The sequence below is a fragment of the Magnolia sinica genome, chromosome 10 (genome assembly GCF_029962835.1).
Source record: "Magnolia sinica isolate HGM2019 chromosome 10, MsV1, whole genome shotgun sequence".
Classification (NCBI taxonomy): Eukaryota; Viridiplantae; Streptophyta; class Magnoliopsida; order Magnoliales; family Magnoliaceae; genus Magnolia; species Magnolia sinica.
Genome location: NC_080582.1, coordinates 8,027,918 through 8,040,145, shown reverse-complemented (window position 1 = coordinate 8,040,145; position 12,228 = coordinate 8,027,918). Strand labels below are relative to the sequence as shown.

The 12,228-nt window shown below is 41.1% G+C and overlaps 1 protein-coding gene across 1 annotated transcript in view; it reads right to left on the bottom strand.

Annotated features, from left to right (window-relative positions):
• Window positions 1-1,447: 1,447 nt before the first annotated feature.
• The window catches only part of LOC131217304 (uncharacterized), a 37,850-nt gene continuing 27,069 nt past the window's right edge, over window positions 1,448-12,228 (bottom strand). The window contains exons 7-13 of the mRNA XM_058212218.1: window positions 10,676-10,752; window positions 9,004-9,090; window positions 7,543-7,731; window positions 4,558-4,704; window positions 4,438-4,491; window positions 3,306-3,452; window positions 1,448-1,825 (exon numbers count right to left, since the gene is read on the bottom strand). Of these exons, the coding sequence (XP_058068201.1) occupies window positions 1,448-1,825; window positions 3,306-3,452; window positions 4,438-4,491; window positions 4,558-4,704; window positions 7,543-7,731; window positions 9,004-9,090; window positions 10,676-10,752 (1,079 nt within the window). The remainder of the gene's footprint in view (window positions 1,826-3,305; window positions 3,453-4,437; window positions 4,492-4,557; window positions 4,705-7,542; window positions 7,732-9,003; window positions 9,091-10,675; window positions 10,753-12,228) is intronic.

Below are 12,228 nucleotides of genomic sequence, written 5' to 3'. Positions count from 1 at the left end.
CCTTCCTCCGTTTTCCTCCGTTTTCCTCCCCTTTTACACTTTCTCTCTCTCTTTTTTTATAGCACCCTCGTCGGCACCCAATTTCCGTCCTCCATGGGGAAGTTTTTCGCATAAGAGATTGTGTTGGAGTCGGAATAGAAGAGCTTTCGCAACAACTTCTGTGCAGTAAAAACGCAAAATGACTTGCGTTTAGAGTGTCTTTGCGGCGTGATATCGACCTACCTGATAATTCTGAAAGCTTGGCTAGGGTATTGGCCTCCCTGTGAACACAATGGATGGTATGGATCACTAAAAATATCGATGACCGTGGCCCACTATCGTCCGCAAATCCCGGTTTTCCCGAACGCGCGTAAGGCGTACGCAGAGGCGCTGACGTGTTCGGTGGGCCCCACAGAGGTATTTTCTAGAAAATCCACCCCGTCCATTGGATTCAGGACGAAATTTCGGTTAAGAATGGGTGGTCTTGAACGTCCATTGATGCGGCCCAGAGAAGAAATCACCCCAAAAATCGTTTTGAACGTCGCAGGACCGCCTGTTTGTGGCCTTTGTATCGCGCACATGTGCATGCATGGGTGTAAAAGTTTAACATGGGTTTGAAGAACTCATGACCCTCTACACGATGGATGGTTTGGATTTCCTACTAGAGCAATGTGTGGGGCCCACTAGCGTCCGCAAAAACGGACCGCGTCCGTTCGTCTCGCCGCGTGAAACGGAAATTCCGTTTTTGGGAAGAAGATGCGGGTCAGCGCTGCTGACCCGCTTTAGCTTGTTTGGTGCAGCTCGGGTACGTGTGTACCTCATATACACACGTTGTATATGTGGGGCCCATTGTGATGTTCTATCAAAATCCAAACCATCCATTTGTTTCCTCATCTTATTTAAACCGCCGAGACCAAAGTTGAGACAGTTCCAGATATCAGGTGGGCCCAGAATCAATGGTTTATGGGCTGATTTGTCAGTTGGGGCACTTCCATAGTGATCCGATGGCTGAAATTTGATATGTACGGCTAATTTATGGCCCTCAGGCCATGTATAAAGTTTTGAGCCAATCAGATGGCGGGAACTATGTGATCTTGCATTCTTCACCAATTTCGGGCCTCTTTAATGTGAATGGCCTGATTTCCTCGGATCCTTGATGCATAATTCCATCAATCTTCGTCCCCTGGAGTCCGTCCCTTGCCTTGGGTATCATCAGAGCGTTAAATCCATGGTTTAAACACCCTTTTTCAGTTCATGCTTGTAAATATACTCTGCATCACAAATACAATTAAATCAGGCTATTAAACGATATCATGCTTGTAAATCCATGCAATAAATGGGTCTGATATGCAATATTTGACCCTCAACACCCCACAATTTCGATGGTCCAGATTACCACACATGTACGCCATAAGTTGTATGGATGAGTTTATTACTGTAGTCTACCCCTTAACTCCTGGATGCCAGTTTAAGGGCAAGTGATCCCAACGCCTGGCCCACCATAAAAGAAGTGATTTCCATTATCTGAATCATCATATGTGATGTCTTCAATGCCATAGCAACCTGGCCTGGTTGCGTAGGACTTAGCTCCATATGGTTGTTGATAGGTGTTTTTGTCATCCAACACATACATGTTCCTGAAATAGGCAGCCTTTCTATAGCCCTCCGATGGGAAATGGCCACTACCCATTTGAGTGAACGTGTGGTGGCCCCCACTTGCAGTGTTGAGGACCTGACCTGTCCAATGAATCCAGGATGCACTGTTGAGATTGCTGAATATATTGAGGGGCCAGTATCCTAGCCATTTATCGTCGTATCCCAGCCACCACTCGTTGTTTGTATGGTCCTGTAAAGTGAAATGAGAAATGGTGAGGGGATTTGTGATGAGAGAGATTGAAGAGATGTGGGTCGGTGGTACATGTGTGTTGGGTCCAATCCGTTGATTAGGTGGGATCAAAACATTTAGGTCCACTCCCTGATTGGGTGGGTTACAAGCGGCAAACGTGTGGATATAGGAAATCATCAGGTTGAGTGCTGTCTTAGGAGAAATAATAATAATCCTATGACTTGATAAGATGATCCTTACCATTGATATTAGCTAGAGTTGGGTATCAAGTCGAGTTGGACTGAGTTAGGCTGACCTGACTTGATCCAATTTTGAAATAGGCCTGACCTGAATTCGACCCGACTCGGTACCAAGTCCAGTATGCCTGACCTAACCCGAGTCCGGGTCTAGTATGGACTAATCCGGACTGAGTCTGACCTGGTCACAAGTACCGAGTTAGGTCAGGTGCAGCCGGTATTCACGGCTGAAATCACAACTCAAAACTTAGATACACTTGCTAGAATTGCAGCCTCTCCATCAGCTACACGCATCTTAGATATGAAATGTCATATTTGATTTTTTTTAAATATACATTTATGGGTCGATTTTCGGATCAAGTTGAGTCAGTACCAATTTAGATTTTGGATTGAGTGAGTGGAGTTACTAGATGACTCGAACCTCACTCAGTTTGAGTTCAGATTGGACAAAGTCAACTCACCTACTCAATTCAGATCTAGTCAGATCTAAACGAGTGGGACGAGTCGAGTTTGCTGAGTCAAGTCGTCCCTTGCCCAGCTCTAGTTGATATGTATGGCTGAACTAATGGTTCCATATTGGATTATGACATGCCTTGACTGTGGGGCCACCTTGATGCTTGTGTTGTATATGCACACCGTCCATCAGTTTTGCCAACTGACATGAACCTAAAAATGAAGGAGATCCAAATCTCATGTGGAGCATACCACATGAAACAATAGTGATCGAACGCCCACCATTAAAAGCTTCCTAAATCCCACTGTAATATTTATCTTCCATCCAACCTGCTGATAAGGTCATATAGACCTGGATGAAGGGAAAACACAAATATCAACTTGACCCATAACTTGTGTGGCCCTAGAAGATTTCAATCATCAATCACCACTGTTTCTTGTGGTGTGGTCAAACCAATAGATTTGGTTCGGCTTCATTTTTGGGGACATTTCTTAAAACATATTGATCAAGGTGGGCCCCACAGTCACGGCCTGACCAAACTTGGTGTTTCCTTAAATGGTGACCATCGGATTACTCAATAAATCAACCGTGGAGAATTATTTTTCAGTGTGATTATTGAATCAATGACCATTAAGAATAGCATCACAAGATGGACGCTCTTGATATCGAACCATTTTTCCATGTGGGCCACATGAAGCGACACACGTGGCCCATGATCCTGACTCCCAGCATAGACAAAACGAATTCCTAGTTAAAAAGAGAACTGTATGTTGGTGCAGCTGATGCTTACCAAGAATACTTCAAGTTGCACGTAATAATCAGCACCGCCGTAGGTTGAAACGGGAGAAAGGGTGTCACCAAGGACTATAGTATGGTCTACTTGAATGAAACCCCAGCATAAGAGGTCGTAGCACCCTGTCTTGTGGCCTCCATCTGCCTGTATACAACCACACATTCAAATTATTTCCCTTAAGGACTGTGTGCCATCTGCTACAAGTGTTTAAAAAATATTCTTTTTTGTGTCATGTGAGCCCAGATGGTTTGGGGAACCGGGTCTAGATTTGGGTTGCATGAGCTGGGTCTGGATCATGTCTATGTTCAAATGTGTTGGGTGTGGCTCTGGTTTTGGGTTGATTTAGATTAAGAGGGTTTAGACCTGACGCATTTATCTATGAGTTATGTTTAGAGCTAGGCGTCGAGTCCAGGCATATTGAATTAGGATTGACCCAACTCGATCCAGTTTTGAAATAGGCCTGACCTGAACTCGACCCATGCCTGACCTAATCCAAGTCCGGGTCTAGCCTGGACTAATCCGGACTGAGTCTGACATAGTCACAGGTACCGAGTCGGGTCGAGTCAGCACCATGTCGGGTATACCCAGGCTGAAATCAGAACTCAAAACCTATGTGCACTTGCCAGGCACTTGCCAGAATTGCACCCTTTCCATCAGTTACACTGCATCTTAGATTTGAAACATCATATTTGAGATTTTAAGATACACACACACACACACACACACACACACACACACGAGTTTCAAATCGAGTCGAGTAAATGCCAAGTTGGATTTCAGGTCGAGTTGAGTTGAGTTACAGGGTGACCCAAACTCTACTCGGTTTGAGTCTGAATTGGACGAAGTCACCCACTCGGTTCGGATCAAGTCGGGTCTAAACGAGTTGGGCAAGTAAAGTTTGCCGAGTTGAGTTATCCTGTGCCCTGATCTAGTTATGTTTGGGTCGTTTCTTTCAAATTTTGCATCGAGACAACTGATTACTTGTCTGTAAAGCCAGTGGAACAAATATTCTAGGGCTATATTTGAACATAAAAGAGGGGAATGTGGGTCCAAGCCAAATGAACAAGGGTTCATATGTTAAGACCCCAAAATAAAATAATAGATGGGAGAGGAGAGAAAAGATGCGCACAGTCCAATAAGTAAAGAGTCTGGTTTGATTGTCTCCAAATTGACTCTGCATAATCTGCAATTTCATGCACACATGTGAGAGAGAGAACAATTTCATGAGAGAGGGAGAGAGAGAGAGTACCTTCCATCCAACGGTTATCCAATTATCGTTGTTGGTGATAAAAACTGCAGCCATACTGAATTCATTACTCTGGACTTCCACGTTCCATACACCCACGTCAAAAATTGATCCATAATACGGTCCATTATTCGCGCTTGCCCCAGCACCCTAATACACAACACAAAATATGTCTTGTCTTAATAATACACTTCTTATGAATGAATAGATGCAACTCTCATAATGACCACCCTTTTGGACGGTTTGGATTGCGTATGTACATAAAAGGTTGGAAGTTATGCTCTGGATTGCCTTTATTTTTGGGGCATCCCATTTCCATGATGTGAGAAACTTGAATGATGGTGATGTCCAATGTCCACCATGGTGGGCCCACATGATGATGCTAACCATGTAACCTTGAAGGACAGTGATGTCCACCATGTTAGGTGTAGCTGTCACCATTTCTCTCACATGCACACGCATGCACACAAACCAGCATGACACACATATATACACAGAAGGAGGCTTGTGATAGCCAATCCTCTTACTGCTAAAAATCACCTGGCCCTATATATAGCTTTGTATAGCGTTTGAAAAATCGAAAAATGCTATTGTTGTCCACTTGATAAGTATATAGAGCTGATTTTATTATTCGCAAAAATTGTTCCTCATGGCATCTATTGAAGGAGTTGGATATCCCATGAAATTAATAAGTTAGAAGTTAATCTATTGGGTGGACCATAACCTACCATCCAACCGCTTGAACATATATACAAAAGTGCAAACACATATAAGAGAGAGAGATGCACACGCATGCATGCATATTTGTATGTACATATGCATGGGGTGCATGTTTTGCATGCATTAAAATAATGGACCGTCTAGATCAAACCCACTATCCATTTAGATATTTATATGTGGTGCTTCTGAGATATAAAACGGCCTCTGATAGAAGTGCAAGTGTGTTGACTTGTAAGTTATTTGATATGTGGGTAGAGTATGATACTTAATACCTAGTCAATCAAAAATTGTGCTCATGGCTAATAATATCTCATATTAAATTGAATAAATTATAGAAAGTATGGTTGCCAAATTACAAGCTGAAAATCAAATCGCTATACCAAACCCAACACTTTCTGGTTGGAATAGAACCATAAGATATTTTTCACTTTCAATTATATATGCAAAAAAATAAAATAAAATAAAAGAACTTCACCAATCCCATAAATAAATAAGGAAACAAGCTTAACTTTTGGTTCACTTTACATTTAATCATAATTGGGAAGATTTATATTTAATTTCCTATACTTTTTTTTTTCTTTTAATTACTTATAATCAAAGTATACAATTTCATCATAATAGTTTTTAGCTTTTAATTATGTGATGAATTAAAGGCAAAATGAAGATTGTTTTTATTTATTTATTTTTTTACTCAACATAGCTGACACTTATGCTATTTTTAGTTTTCTTATTTCTACTATAAAATTTAATATTTTAATTTAATGGTGTTTTTCTAATCTCAAATCATAAATGAGTAACCATAATTTTAAATGGCACGATTATGTTGGGGGACCACAGAAGCACATACAGATGAATCTAGGAGAGTAAACCAATCACATCAAGAAAGCACAATGCAAAACACTCTGAATTTAATGTGGAAGAATGCTTACACAAAAATAAATAAATAAATAAATAATTAAATAAATAAATAAATAAAAACACATGGCACAAAGCGATGAACCTTAAAATTACAAAAAAAAAGAGAAGAGTTTACCTAGTTCAAATAACCTTGAATCTCACCCTCGCTATATATCCTTTGAGCCATTTGGATGACTTCAAAAAACTTTATATATATATAGAGTCATGTTCCCCTGCGCAACTACGCACATGTGCACCTTTGCACATGTCTCATGGGTGTCTAATCTTATGATGGGTTCTCAAAAAAGTTTGTATGTAGTATGTAAGAACTGGTTCGTTGGTGAGCGTTTCCGTGTGTGTGTGTGTGTATATAAAAGCATTTCTCTTATTTATGTAAGTAATTTAGGAGAACCAATGGGCCAGGTCTGGCCTAACACTTACGAAGGCCAAGGGCCCAAGCCCACCCCACTCCTGACATGGACCTAGGGTAACATTCACAAGTTCAAGCCCAAAAACATTGGATGATCCTGAGCCTGCCAGGCCCAGCCCAAAATTGACAAAATGCCTACTCTCCCCTCAAATAATCCTAATCTATCCATTGAACAGGTGGGCCGCACATAAAAAAGAGAAATAGACATTTAGAAGAATAAAACCCTTGGTCAACGTTCAAGACGGATGGATTGCATAAACAAGGGTTTGGAATGACAAATTCATAGAATATAATGCATGCGCTTAAAAAACCAGATCAGGATAAAATGACTTGAACCCAATATCAACCAGAGAATTGAACGGATTGAACCATGCATGCAAGGCTCACTCCCGGCCCACAAGCCAAGCTAGTAGGTCCAAGCCCTGTCCAAAGCTGGGTTGGGTGGGCCAACCAGCTTGTTATTACCACCCTTAATGTAATATACATGGATGGGTTGGCTGGGTTTGGACAAGGTCCGACCGACGTCATCATCGTCATCTAAGCCTTATACCAAATAATTGAGGTCGGTTATACAAATCCCCGTTTGGCCTGAACCAAACAAGAAACGTGTGCCAACCGCTCTTTTAAATAAGTTGTATTAGTTAGTCCGTCGGTTGAGCGAACCCATTGGCCAGACCGGCCCGATCGGAAAATTAGGGGGGTGGGGCCCTTCTAGACTCATGATGGGCCAGACCCAGAGACCAGATGGGTGGGGCCTACTAGACTCATGATGGGCCAGACCCAGAGACCAGATGGGTGGGGCCCTACTAGACTCATGATGGGCCAGACCCAGAGACCAGATGGGTGGGGCCCTTCTAGACTCATGATGGGCCAGACCCAGAGACCAGATGGGTGGGGCCTACCTTTTAGAACCTTTGGGAAACAACAAATGAACTACTCACTTCTATGATAGCATTTTGATTATCCTTCCCGTTGATGTAAGGGGACATGGGTCTGATGAAGTCACTCGTGGTTGTCCTTCGAATCGGGACCGTTCCTTCAGGGCAACTGCCACTCTTTTGCCATGTCTGTTGAATTGGTCTGGGTGAAGCCTTCCTAACCTTTCCTTTGGGATAATCACTAGGTCTCATCTGTAGAAAAAAAGAAAAACTTTCAATCATCAGCAACGTTGATCCTGTGTTCAGATTGCAACTCACGATTTTATTTTATTTTTACTAGACGTTTCTCACCGTCCATCAGTTGTTGGCCAGGATCCCATGCACATTCAAATGTCCGGTTCCTTTGTACACATTCTATCATAACCGGAATGTGTGCTATTTTCCCAGCACTCCTTGCACCATTTTGTAGGACACGGATGCACCACGTTCTGTGGCTCCACCATGATGTATGTGTTGTATCCACACCGTCCATTCATTTGGAGAGTTAACTTTAGTGCATGGGCCAAAGAATGAGTCAGATCCAAAGCTCAACTGGACCCCACCACAGAAAAAAGTGGGGAATGAACGCCTACCATTAAAAACTTCTTTGGGCCATAGAAGTTTTCGATCAAGCTAATATTTATATTTTCCCTTATTCCATGTCTCTATTAGCTTATAAACAGGTTGGATCTCAAATAAACATCATGGTGGGCCCTAGGAAGGTTTCGACGGTAAGGGTCACTGTCCCCAGTGTTTTCTATGGTGGGGTCCACTTGAACCTTGGATCTGCCTCATTCTTTGGCTCATGTCCTAAAATGATCTCTATAAATGGGTGGATGGTGTGGATACAACACATACATCATGGTGGGGCCCAAAGAATGTGGTGACGTCACAGTCGGGTTCAGTAGTCCCATATTGTACGCCAATATTTGCAGTAAAAATCTATGTGGGGCCCACCGTGATGTCTGTGATCCAATCCGTCCATCAATTGCCACACCAATGGTGAAAATGGAGATGCAGATGCCCGCATTTAAAACCTTTTTGGGGCCACTCATGAAGTTTTGGATCAAGCTGATATATGTATTTTCCCTGCCTCATCCTATGAGACCTGCCTTATGAATGGGTTCAGATGGCTCATAAACATCATGGTGGCCGGGCCAGATCCATTTTTAACCTGGTCCACACGGTGGACCCGAACCTGAGAATTGAGCTGAAAATTTGGATCCGGACCCGATTGGGATACTCGTTGATAACCCTCCATTATCCATTCCATTTCAAAGGGACTGTTATATATTACTGCTACATTAATTCAGTTTTTAGATAATAGTCCCTAATTAAATCGACTTTTCACTAATCCACTTCATTAATTAAACTTTTCTTCATAAACCCTTCTTCTTTGTGATTTGGGGCTGTTTCTGACACGTTCTGATTGCTTGGGCTTATTGGAGACACGTGTACGGACGAGATATATTTCTATCACCAAACCTGTATGGTGTGATTTTTGAGCAGAGGATCTCCAAAAGCTGGTTGGTTGTAGATATCAACACAATCAATGATGTCCCCATCTTTAGTCTGTAAAAATAAAAACAAATTAATAATAACTAATTAGACATTGTACACGTGGCATGCAAGCACTAAAATCCAAACCCTTAGTTGGGTCCACTGTAGATGAGACATAAACCACTAAAAAAAACTACACTAGCCATTGTAGGATAAAAATGGAAATGTTCTTTACACCCTTAAAATTAGAGGACGAGTTTCCTATCCTGTTTGGATCTTGGTTTGTAGATGTGGAGTTATGGTTTGGTCTATCCAAGCCATTGATCTGACGCCCTCATCAATCATCATGGATGGACCATTCCTGGGCTATCTTCTCAATTAGTCAACTTTAGAAAATATTAACATTGCAATCCCAGCTTTAAACTTATTGTACTATATTTATATGTTTCTATTTCCATCTATAATAAATCTGCCCACATGAGTGCTGTCAGTGCACATTTATCATGGCCTAGCAAGGAAAATGTGTTTATAAAATGGTCTATACATAGTCTATTTAGAGGAAAAGAGGGAAAATAATGATAAGGGCAATCATGCACCTTCAGAGGTGCCTACCTTATGTTCTTCTATAGACATAGAGTTCATTTCTACATAGGAATGTCACTCACACCATTCTAGACATTGTACACGTGGCATGCAAGCACTAAAATCCAAACCCTTAGTTGGGTCCACTGTAGATGAGACATAACCCACTAAAAAACTACACTAGCCATTGTAGGATAAAAATGGAAATGTTCTTTACACCCTTAAAATTAGAGGACGAGTTTCCTATCCTGTTTGGATCTTGGTTTGTAGATGTGGAGTTATGGTTTGGTCTATCCAAGCCATTGATCTGACGCCCTCATCAATCATCATGGATGGACCATTCCTGGGCTATCTTCTCAATTAGTCAACTCTAACCGTTCTGTTGTTGGCAATGCATATACACATTTAAAACAAAGTTTTTTTTTTTTTTGGCTGTATAACATTTAAAACAAAGTATATGAACAAACCACATTCAATGGAAGGAAGGACAGAGCTTGTAAAGCTAAGATCTTCCAATATGAGAGACTTTGGGAGAAGGGTCCATCCATCCAAGATGAGTGCTAGAGCTAGGCTTAAATAGATTAACCATGAGCCCCACATCTACAAATAAGGTTTGGACACAAGAAAGTTTCCCGTTCGAACAGGCAAGGCCGACCCCTTAAGGCCATTTATGAGGTGGAACTAGCAATTCTAAGGGGTGAAAATAGCATCCTTCCAACTTCACATGCTTCTCGCCAATGTGTCACATTTAACAGATCTGCTAGCCCTACAAAAGATGGACCTACAATAGAGACGCTTGGCATGAAAAAATTAGGCTCATCTAGTCATTGGGTGGGCCACCAAATGAGTGTATATCGGCCTATTTTCACACCATGTAATCTTCATGATGGGACTCACCTCTTGCATGACTCAATTATCATAGCATGTGATTATTTTTCTAAAGCAGAAAGCTTGTAATACGTCCAACCTTTATAGTCTTGACTGCATGCTGGCTGAGTCGTTTGAGCTGCCTTTCTATTTTCAAGTTATGTTTGGACCCATTTTCTTGGGCAACAAGGCCGTGAATGAGAATTACAAGAATGGTGACTTTGAATAACATGATCTTTCCAAGCTTTGCTTTCTCCATGACAGAAACAATCTTCAAAAGAATCCCTACAAATCATTGAACCAGCACATTAATTTAGAGTGTTTTTTTTTTTAATGAGATATTGTTGAGTTGAGTTGGCTTTTTTTCTAGTTTCCTATATAATCTATTAATTTTATTTTTTATTTATGTATTTAAAGTACATTTTGATATTTTAAAAATATTAATAATCATCTAGCTAACTTGTTGATTTTAATCAACTTATGTAATAGATTGTTACATAGCACTTGTGAGAGTTTTAATTTGTGCTTTCACTGTCCTTTGTAAGCTTGGATAAAGGAAAATGGTTATTATGGTATCAGAGCTCTGGTTATTACAACTTTTATCATAGAAATTAATATTTAAATGAAAGGGGATTGTATCCTACCTCCTTTCGGTCAGAAGTAGGAACTGACGGGGGCTCTAAGTAGCAATTCTAATGTATGAGTTTTATCTACACTGTCTATCAACTTCACCTTGTCAATTTAGGAAGTAGGCTCAAGAGTGAGGCAGATCAAATATACAAGTGTACCGGATCATGGAGATTAAACTCTTACCGTTGAAAACTTCTTAGGGCACACAAGTTTTTGATCAATCAGCTATTGTTGTTTACCTTCATCCAGGCCTATGTGACTTTATGAATTGGTTCAATATTGGAAAATAAAAATCATGTTAGGCCCTAGGAAAGTTTCAACGGTGAGCATCATTATCATTATTGCTTCGTGTGGTGTGGTCTCTGGATCCGCTTCAGTTTTGAGACTACATCCTAAAATAACATGGCTGAATGTATAAATGGTGTGGATAAAATCCATACATCATGGTGGCCACTTAGAGCCCCTTCCCATTCCTAGCGAAGGATAGACCAGGGTAGGACACAATGAGCATTCCTTAAACGATGATGGCTGTTACCAACCATCTTGATTTGTGTATTCTGTATCCATACATTATTTTTCATATCATTCTAGAACATGATACCAAAATTTAAGAAGATCCAATTATCAGGTGGACCAAATTGCAGGAAACAATGGTGATTGAGCACACTACTATTACGTGCTTTTTAGGGCTCATCTTAATATTTCTGTAGGTTTTATTTTCCATCCAATCCCTAGGTTTTATTTTCCATTTAGGGTTGTACACGAACCTAGTTAGCTAGGTTAGCTAGCTTGACTCAACTCGAAAAAGCTCGATTGGACTCGGCTTGAACTCGGTTTCAAGCTGAGTTGAGCTGATTTTTTGAGCTTGAAAAAATTTTGAATGAGAAGCGGGCGATGACGTGGAGCAATGAGAAGCGACCACACTTAATTTGTTAGCCAGAGTCATCGGCGATGATGTGGACCAATGAGAAGCGACCGCACTTAATTTTCCTAGGGAGGCTCCGAGGGCAACTGAGGGCCAACATGATGTATGAATTTTATCTACACCGTCCGTCCATTTTTACGTATCATTTTAGATCATGAACCATGTGTTTTTGAAAATGGTGCATTGGAGAACTCCCGAACCGGGCC